The sequence below is a fragment of the Rhinoraja longicauda genome, chromosome 37 (genome assembly GCF_053455715.1).
Source record: "Rhinoraja longicauda isolate Sanriku21f chromosome 37, sRhiLon1.1, whole genome shotgun sequence".
In the NCBI taxonomy this organism is placed as follows: domain Eukaryota; kingdom Metazoa; phylum Chordata; class Chondrichthyes; order Rajiformes; family Arhynchobatidae; genus Rhinoraja; species Rhinoraja longicauda.
The window spans coordinates 13,984,381-13,994,889 of NC_135989.1; the positions used below are offsets into that span (position 1 = coordinate 13,984,381).

A 10,509-nucleotide genomic window follows, 5' to 3' on the forward strand; every position below is an offset into this window, starting at 1 on the left:
CAATTACCTACAGCATGGACAATACACAATAGGTGCAGGAGGAGGCCATTCGGCCCTTCGAGCCAGCGCCGCCATTCAATGTGATCATGGCTGATCATTCTCAATCAGTACCCCGTTCCTGCCTTCTCCCCATACCCCCTGACTCCGCTATCCTTAAGAGCTCTATCTAGCTCTCCCTTGAATGCATTCAGAGAATTGGCCTCCACTGCCTTCTGAGGCAGAGAATTCCACAGATTCACAACTCTCTGACTGAAAAAGTTTTTCCTCATCTCAGTTCTAAATGGCCTACCCCTTATTCTTAAACTGTGGCCCCTTGTTCTGGACTCCCCCAACATTGGGAACATGTTTCCTGCCTCTAATGTGTCCAACCCCTTAATAATCTTATACGTTTCAATAAGATCCCCTCTCATCTTTCTAAATTCCGGTGTGTACAAGCCTAGTCGCTCCAGTCTTTCAACATATGACAGTCCCGCCATTCCGGGAATTAACCTAGTAAACCTACGCTTCACGCCCTCAATAGCAAGAATATCCTTCCTCAAATTTGGAGACCAAAACTGCACACAGTACTCCAGGTGCGGTCGCACTAGGGCCCTGTACAACTGCAGAAGGACCTCTTTGCTCCTATACTCAACTCCTTTTGTTATGAAGGCCAACATTCCATTGGCTTTCTTCACTGCCTGCTGTACCTGCATGCTTCCTTTCAGTGACTGATGCACCAGGACACCCAGATCTCGTTGTACGTCCCCTTTTCCTAACTTGACACCATTCAGATAATAATCTGCCTTCCTATTCTTACCACCAAAGTGGATAACCTCACACTTATCCACATTAAACTGCATCTGCCATGCATCCGCCCACTCACACAACCTGTCCAAGTCACCCTGCAACTTCATAGCATGTTCCTCACAGTTCACCCAGCTTTGTATCATCTGCAAATATTGCTAATGGTGCTTTTAATCCCTTCATCCAAGAAATGGAGTCCATCACTTACGTGTAAACAGCACTCTGCCATTTCCTATGTCTGTGCATCAGGCAGAGACAGGTGGCTGTGGCATCACCTTCAGAATATTCAACTGCTTCAGTGGTGGAGAGCGAGCCTGGGGCACAGGAGTGGATGGAGTTTAGACAGAACCCATTACTCTGTTCAACGTGATGCTCAACTGCCCAGAATTTACAAATAATATCTTCCTGCCGGAAGCAAATTTCTTCCCTCCTCACTTAGACGCGTTCATAGGCGGCAATACCACTTGAGAAAATAAGGGTTTAGATGCAGTATCCAATCAGCCAGAGGGTAGACACAGAAAGCTGGAGTAACTCCAACTTTAGGGCGGTCACGGTGGCGCAGCGGTAAAGTTGAAGAAGGGTCTCGACCCGAAACGTCGCCCATTCCTTCTCTCCCGAGATGCTGCCTGACCCGCTGAGTTACTCCAGCATTTTGTGAATAAATATCAGCGGTAGAGTTGCTGCCTTACAGCAAACGCAGCGCCAGAGACTCTGGTTCGATCCCGACTATGGGTGCTGTCTGCAAGGAGTTTGTACGTTCACCCCGTGACCAGTGTGGGTTTCCTCCAAGATCTTCGGTTTCCTCCAAAGACGTACAGGTTTGCAGGTTAATTGGCTTGGTAAATGTAAAGATTGTCCCTAGTGGGTGTAGGCAGGGCCGTCTTAACGCATGGGCCTGATGGGCACTTGCCCGGGGGCCCACGAGCATAGGGGCCCCATGCTGATCTGTGTATGTTAAGTGACTTGCAATAAATAAATACTACTTTAAAAATGTAGGTTCAATAAGTGCTTTTTTCGCAACATTTTCAGTCCCTAAGTGCTTCTCACAGCGATCTGTAAGTGCTTTTCGCAACAATGTAGCACCCTAAGTCCATCGCTAAGTGCTTTTCGGTAAGTGCTTTTCGCCGGCACGACAGAGGGGGGGCTGGTAGGGAAAGGGGGGTGGGGGAGAGTAACGGTAGGGGCCCCAGTACTGCTTTGCCCAGGGGCCCATAATGCTGTAAAAAACGGCCCTAGGTGTAGGATGGTGTTAATGTGCAGGAATCGCTGGTCAGCGTGGACTCGGTGGGCTGAAGGGCCTGTTTCCGCGCTGTATCTCTAAAACTAAAACCAAAAACTAAAACTAAAACTCAGCGGCTGCAGTTCCTTCCAACAAGAGGGTAAAAAAATTCCCTGTTATAAAACCTCGTCAGTGTCTCCAGTGCCACAGCAGGTAAAGTCCCTCTCAACCCTCTGGCTCAGGATAGTGGGCACAACCTCTCATTTCAGGGGCGTCAGTGCAAAAATGGAAGCCAACATTCCAGCACTGTATGAGGTCAGAACTGCACTGATAGACACGATGTCTATCAGGTGTAGTGTTTAATCGAACATGATCAAAAAGATCACAGAACATATCTTAGAGAAACAACAGCGCTCTCTCTGGTATCTTGCCCACTTTTAAACCACACATTTAATATTTTAGATTTTTTTAGATTTAGAGATACAGCGCGGAAACAGGCCCTTCGTCCCACCGGGTCCGCGCCGCCCAGCGATCCCCGCACACTAACACTGTCCTACACCCACTATACATTTGCCCAGCCAATTAACCTACAAACCTGTGCGTCTTTGGAGTGTGGGAGGAAACCAAAGATCTCGGAGAAAACCCACGCAGGTCACGGGGAGAACGTACAAACTCCGTACAGACGGCGCCCGTAGTCAGGATCAAACCCGAGTCTCCAGCGCTGCATTCGCTCTGAGGCAGCAACTCTACCGCTGCGCCACCGTGCAATATTAAAATAGATTATGTGTCGGAAGGAACTGCAGATGCTGGTTTATACTGAAGATAGACTCAAGGTCATGGAGCAACTCAGCAGGTTAGGCAGCATCTCTGGAGGAAAAGGATGGGTGATGTTTCAGGTTAGAACCCAACTTCAGAATGAAAATAGGGATGGAGGGGGGAAACTGGAAGGTGGAAGCCAGAACAAATCAGGGACGGCATGAGATGACCAAGGAAGGGTGGAGCCCATAACGGCCCATTGTTGGCTGGGGGAGAGATGATAACGAAGGAATACAAGGACGAGATTATATGGTTGCAAACTTTTACACAAGCTTCCTTTCCCTGCAACAATGGGTACATTTAAAAGGTATTCTGTTGGTGGCAAGGTGGTTTCATGACTTCTGAGTGTTAATGCTCAGATACAAGAAGCTCATCTTTGTGAGAAGTTTCATCTCCTGCTTTTCCAGAGTGACAGTCCTCTTTATTACAGTAGCTAGAGTTGTAAATCTGTGGTGCTCTCTGCCTCAGAAGGCAGTGGAGGCCAATTCTCTGGATGCTTTCAAGAGAGATCTAGATAGGGCTCTTAATGATAGTGGAGTCAGGGGGTATGGGGAGAAGGCAGGAACGGGGTACTGATTGTGGATGATCAGCCATGATCACATTGAATGGCGGTGTTAGGTCGAAGGGCCGAATGGCCTCCTCCTGCACCTATTGTCTATTCTCTATCTGGCATTCATGTGGCACTGAGGATGCCAGTTGCATGGATATTCCGGTTGGCGAATTGCTCCAACAAAAAACGACTTCACATCACAACAAGTATTCGATGCGTAAACCTTTAAATTGACAAACCGTTTCATCTCCTTCCCTTTTTATATAATAATGTTTCATGCTCTAATGGTATATTTTAATGCCAAACTATTAAAAATTAAAAATACAGCAAAACTAAATCAAAAGATTGACTGCACTGACCATCACATGAAGTATCACATCGTCAGAGGGGGTGTTGCTGTTAATCAGTCTACAACTGTGACAGAGGTTCACCTGCACCTCCTCCAACCTCATCTATTGCATCCGCTGCTCCAGATGTCAACTTATTTACATCGGCGAAACCAAATGCAGGCTCGGCGATCGCTTCGCTCAACACCTGCGTTCGGGCCGCGTTGGCCAAACTGATCTCCCGGTGGCCGAGCACTTCAACTCCCCCTCCCATTCCCAGTCTGACCTTTCTGTCATGGGCCTCCTCCAGTGCCATAGTGAGGCCCACCGGAAATTGGAGGAACAGCACCTCATATTTCGCCTGGGCAGCTTGCAGCCCAGTGGTATGAACATCGACTTCTCAAACTTTAGATAGTTCCTCTGTCCCTCTCTTCCCCTCCTCCTTCCCAGATCTCCCTCTATCTTCCTGTCTCCACCTATATCCTTCCTTTGTCCCGCCCCCCTGACATCAGTCTGAAGAAGGGTCTCGACCCGAAACGTCACCCATTCCTTCTCTCCTGAGATGCTGCCTGACCTGCTGAGTTACTCCAGCATTTTGTGAATAAATACCTTTGATTTGTACCAGCAGTTATTTTCTTATACTGCACTTCCTTCATTTATAAACATAAATAAACTTTACATTTATAATATGTAACTTTACATTTGACAATGTAATATATCTTTACATTTATTTTGCATAACATTGAAAATAAAATTTACTTTGAACTTATTTTTATAAAAATACAACAGTCTCGGTTGGCAATGCATAAATTTCTAGGCTATGCATAAACTTCTACATACAGCCCAGCCCTGGTTTGGCTATGACTTAGAGCAAATGGACCAAATTCAAATTTTTGATCAAATTTAATGCAATATCTTAACTTTCTTTGAAATCCTTGTCAATTGCATGAGAATTCTGGATGCCTAAATACAATAGACAATAGACAATAGGTGCAGGAGGAGGCCATTTGGCCCCTCGAGCCAGCACCGCCATTCAATGTGATCATGGCTGATCATTCTCAATCAGTACCCCGTTCCTGCCTTCTCCCCATACCCCCTGACTCCGCTATCCTTAAGAGCTCTATCTAGCTCTCTCTTGAATGTATTCAGAGAATTGGCCTCCACTGCCCTCTGAGGCAGAGAATTCCACAGATTCACAACTCTCTCAAAAAGTTTTTCCTCATCTCTGTTCTAAATGGCCTACCCCTTGAGGAAAAGCTTTTTCAGTCAGATAAACTTACTGTAATCAGATTCAACTCTGTAAATTACCATTTTATCATTAGTTGTGCATAAAGTTTGGCTCTTACCTTCAGCTTCTCTTCTGGAGACACGATGTGGAGTACATGACACAGGCTCGATCATCAGAGACAATCTGTGGAAAGATATCATGTCATTTGGGAGTCCCATTACAATTTAGTTTAGAGATACAATGCGGAAATAAGCCCTTCGGCCCACCGAGCCTGTCGACCAGCGATCCCCACAAATTAGCTCTATCCTACACACACTCGGGACAATTTACAATTTTACCATGCCAATTAACCGACAAACTTGTACATCTTTGGAGTGTGGGAGGAAACCGGCGATTCCAGGGAAAACCCACGCAGGTCACGGTAAAAACGTACAAACTCCGTACAGACAGCACCCGCAGTCGGGATCGAACCCGGGTCTCCGGTGCTGCAAGGCAGCAATTCTACCACTGCGCCAACATGCCACCCTATTGTTGAACGATAATCAATGACTCTGGTATTGTGCAAACAGTGGTGAAGACCAACACCTCCTGTTCAGTCTGTTCAGTTCAGTCTGAAGAAGGGTCTCGACCCGAAACGTCGCCCATTGCTTCTCTCCCGAGATGCTGCCTGACCTGCTGAGTTACTCCAGCATTTTGTGAATAAATACCTTCGATTTGTACCAGCATCTGCAGTTATTTTCTTATATTATAACACCTCCTTGGCTATCTTTGAATTTAACAGTAAAAGAAAAGAAATCACCTTGCGGAATTGTATTAAATGGCAGAGACAATGGCAGGACACACCTGTAGTTGTCTTGTTCCAAGAAGGATTGCAACTCCTCGATGTATCTCGCAGAATTCAGATACTTCTGGACATGAGGCAATGATGGAAGATCTATAAATAATTCACAATAAAAGAGAAATTATCAAATCTTTTTCAACATACAAGTATGACTAACATAAGAATAAATAGAAACCTAGAAAAAATACTGCAAAAAGCCCAATAACAGGGATGTTGGAGATGCGAAAATAAAAACAGAAAGTACTTTGGTCATGGGTAGGGTTGCCAACTGTCCCGTATTAGCCGGGACATGCCTTATATTAGGCCATTTATTCACAAAATGCTGGAGTAACTCAGCAGGTCAGGCAGCATCTCGGGAGAGAAGGAATGGGTGACGTTTCGGGTCAATAGACAATAGACAATAGGTGCAGGAGTAGGCCATTCAGCCCTTCGAGCCAGCACCGCCATTCAATGCGATCATGGCTGATCACTCTCAATCAGTAGTCGAGACCCTTCTTCAGACTATATTAGGCCAAATTGGTTTGTCCCATACAGGACCGCCCTTGTCCCGTATTAGGCCCGGGGGGGGGGGGGGGGGGGGGGGACGACGCTGTAGGCCCGGACGCCGTTGTAGGCCCCAACACTGTTGGCCTGGGGGCCGCTATAGGCCCAGACAGAGTAGGCCTTGGAGCCCGAGCCTTTTGTGTGCGTCTATAGCCGTCTCTTAATCTTTGCCCTTTACTACTCATCCTTGTGAAGGGGCTATTTTTGGCTCCTGCCTAAAAGAATGAGGGGGCAGCAAGAGAGGCCTTCAGCAGGCGAGTTGAACGAGGGATAAAGAAAAGGAGAGTGCAAATGAGAATGCAAAAGAAAAGGGAGAGCCAGCGAGAAGCGACTGAATAAAAGAGCAGCAGCTACATCCTCAATTCTATTGACGAGATCAGCAGACAAGCCATTACCGTATACACAGAACTGCTGAAAGTTACAGATAACCCGCAAGACGTTGTTGATCTGATCGCAGCGATGCTCATCTTCCAGAACGCTTGCTGCAGGCGGATATGCCGCATCGATGTAGGTGAGATCAGACAAGTGTATTCCTGGAAGGGCAAAACATCCACAGTGAACAACCATCAGAGGCAGATCTCAAAGTGTAGAACCATTCAGATCATTTTCCAAAGCTATCCTTGATTGGATTTCTCTAACTTTAGATTGCTCCTCTGTCCCTCTCTTCCCCCTCCCCCTTACCAGTTCTCCCACTGTCTTCCTGTCTCCACCTATATCCTTTCTTTGTCCCTCCCCCCCCTAACATCAGTATGGGGTATGGGGAGAAGGCAGGAACGGGGTACTGATTGAGAATGATCAGCCATGATCACATTGAATGGCGGTGCTGGCTCGAAGGGCCGAACGGCCTCCTCCTGCACCTATTGTCTATTGTCAGTCTGAAGAAGGGTGTCGACCCGAAAGGTCACCCATTCCTTCTCTCCAGAGATGCTGCCTGACCCGCTGAGTTACTCCAGCATTTTGTGACACCTTCGATTTGTACCAGCATCTGCAGTTATTTTCCTACACAACTTGATTGGACTTTGCTGGCTTGACCTTGCACTAAATTTGATTCCCTTATAATGTATCTCATATCATCATATCATATATCTACAGCCGGAAACAGGCCTTTTCGGCCCTCCAAGTCCGTGCCGCCCAGCGATCCCCGTACATTAACACTATCCTACACCCACTAGGGACAATTTTTACATTTACTCAGCCAATTAACCTACATACCTGTACGTCTTTGGAGTGTGGGAGGAAACCGAAGATCTCGGAGAAAACCCACGCAGGTCACGGGGAGAACGTACAAACTCCTTACAGTGCAGCACCCCGTAGTCAGGATCGAACCTGTGTCTCCGGCGCTGCATTCGCTGTAAAGCAGCAACTCTACCGCTGCGCTACCGTGCCGCCTGTATCTGTACACTGTAAATGGCTTGACTGTAATCATGTAATGTCTTGATGCTGACAGGGTAGTACGCGGCAAAAGCTTTTCACTGTACCTCAGTACACACGACAATAAACTAAACTGAAAGAATTTTTTTTTTTAAAGGACAAAAACGTCCATATGAAAACCCTCCAGCAATCAAGTCTGATCAGTGCCAGCAATCCAGTGGGCTTTAACACCATGGCAACAGTTGTCAGATGTCAGCAATCTGGTTACCGTCACCCTGTGTCGGAGGTGCAATGGATGCCCGGTTGAATATACATTATACAGGAAAGCCCATTATCAGCAGGAATAAATTCTCCGGGTCTCTCTAATCAGAGAAACCCGAACTCCTAATTCTGGCATCTTGCCCACATTTAATCACTCGTACGAGAGGCCATGCCTTCAACTCCCCTGAGCTCAGGAATACTCTCCCTGAACCTCTCCTGTCTGCAGGATGCTGCCCAAAGTATTCATCTATGATCGAGAGTTTAAAACAATAACTGCAGATGCTGGTACAAATTGACAGCATTTATTCAGAAAATGCTGGAGTGACTCAGTAGGTCAGGCAGCATCTCAGGAGAGAAGGAATGGGTGACGTTTCGGGTGACCCGAAACGTCACCCATTCCTTCTCTCCTGAGATGCTGCCTGACCTACTGAGTCACTCCAGCATTTTCTGAATAAATACCTTCTGATCGAGAGTTTGGTCATATGCCTTCATATGTCAGTCTTTGTTTGATAACCCTCCTGTGAAATGCCTTTATGTGTATTTCCCATATTAAGGCTGTCAGACAAACGAATGCTGCTCTATCTTCACTCTTAAATCACATGATTCCATGTGATTTATGTGGAAATTCCATGGCCATTCCATGGCCTTCCATCACAGTGAGGAGAGGACTGGAGGAGACTCACTGTGATGGATGTTTCTTTGATGGATGTTTCTTTTTTTTGTGTGTTTTTGGGGTTGGGTAATTTGAATGCCTATTTAATGCTTTTATTGTTGGACTGTGGGTGACTGAATTTCGTCCAATATTGGATGACAAATAAAGCTATCTTGAATCTTGAATCTTGAATCTTAAACCAAACGGATATATCTTCTGCTGTTTTACAAGGGCATTTATGAACTCCCCAAGCATAACATTCGTTGTGTGTGTATATATACTACAGCACCACTTTCAGTATGAACATTAAAAGCAATTATTATCATTTCCTCAGCAGCCGGAGACTGGTTCTAAGTTCACTTACAGCTGTGGAATCTCAGTCCTGCGAATCATTGGACTGGTAAATAAACACTTGGGCTTAAGCTCTTAATTTAGTGAGACACTGTTTAGACACAATGGCCAGTGACCCGAAAGTACACATTAACATCTGCTCTCATGTCCATTTACGGAAGCCCGTCGCAAACTAGTTTGGAAAACTCAATAACATTTGAGAATTCCTTTCCCTACCTCCTTCCCCAATCTACCCTCCCTCAAGACAGATGCTGCACCATGTTCCCACTTGGAAAAGGATGAAAACGTACAGATCTTTGGCAGGGAGGTATGTGGTCATTGCCAATTTCTTTACTCCAAGGTACATTTTCTAACAGGGGTATAACTGAATAGCAACCAGGCCTGGGACTAATGGTTTAGCTTTCTTTTATGTAGGACAAAAACTGCAGATCCAGGTCTAAGTCGAAGGTAGACACAAAAAGCTGGAGTAACTCAGCGGGTCAGGCAGCATCTCAGCATCAGATGCTGCCTGACCCGCTGAGTTACTCCAGCTATTTGTGTCTCCCTTAGCTTTCTTTTATATCAGACTATGGGAACTTGGGCATATTTTAGCACCTTGGCCAGGATCGGATGACAGCAAACCTTCACGGCAACAATAAAGCTCCAATAATCAGGCATGTGATGATTTTGAAGTGCTGGGAGTCTGGAATCTGGCTCACTCATTCATCTGGAACACGAGCCAGGCATCCAGAGTGCAAGCAGTTAGCCTGTGGGTCAGATGTGCAATGGGAGATAGGGTTAGAGTCCTAAACGTTAGGGGCCAGGAATATGGGTGGGTTCACGGCCAGAGTCAGGGCCTGGAGTAGGGTCGCCAACTTTCCAACTCCTAAATAAGGGACAAAATGTGACATCACCGCCCCCCCCACGTGACCTCACCCAGCCAGCGGCCACGTGCTCCCGCTCCACCAATGGCGGCCGCCCGGGCCGTGAGGCGGGTTGCTACGCAACCTCCGTTAGACTAACACACTCGGCCACGCTCCCAGAATGCACTCCGTTGGCCAACAGTGTCCGGGCCTACAACGACCCCCGGGCCTAATATGGGACAAGGGCGGTCCCGTACGGGACAAACAAATTTAGCCCAAAATACAGGATGTCCCAGCTAATACAGGACAGTTGGCAACCCTGGTCTGGAGAGCTGGTTACTTCACACTCCGTTTGAACACATTGGGTCCACCTGAAAATTTGTTATACTCGTTTGTAACATGTAAATATGTGAAATTAAAGCATATTTGGGTACAAACAGATAACCAGATTATTGAAGCTTTCCAGCAGTCTAGGAAATCAGTTAGTCTGGCACCAAAGTTCACAATCATTCATAAAGTATTCATTCATTTGAGTTCCGAGGATATCAGGTTACTGAAGTTTTACTGTAATAACTCTTTACTTAGTCATTCCAATCTGACCATAAAAAGACAGAAGTCCCTCACTAACGTGCTATTGCTTCGTAGAATTTACACAGAAAGAGCAAGTAGCATCCTTTTGACGATGGACATTGTAGAAGGAACACAGCCACATCCATTTTACGTATG

At 46.4% G+C, this 10,509-nt stretch overlaps 1 protein-coding gene across 2 annotated transcripts in view; it reads right to left on the bottom strand.

Annotated features, from left to right (window-relative positions):
• The window catches only part of LOC144610506 (ras-specific guanine nucleotide-releasing factor RalGPS1-like), a 78,156-nt gene that overhangs the window by 16,118 nt on the left and 51,529 nt on the right, over positions 1-10,509 (bottom strand). Inside the window, exons 9-12 of one of the 2 annotated variants that reach the window (XM_078429257.1) lie at positions 6,702-6,839; positions 5,766-5,856; positions 5,041-5,105; positions 992-1,097 (exon numbers count right to left, since the gene is read on the bottom strand). In XM_078429257.1, the coding sequence (XP_078285383.1) occupies positions 992-1,097; positions 5,041-5,105; positions 5,766-5,856; positions 6,702-6,839 (400 nt within the window). The remainder of the gene's footprint in view (positions 1-991; positions 1,098-5,040; positions 5,106-5,765; positions 5,857-6,701; positions 6,840-10,509) is intronic. The other variant, XR_013549431.1, reaches the window with a different exon arrangement.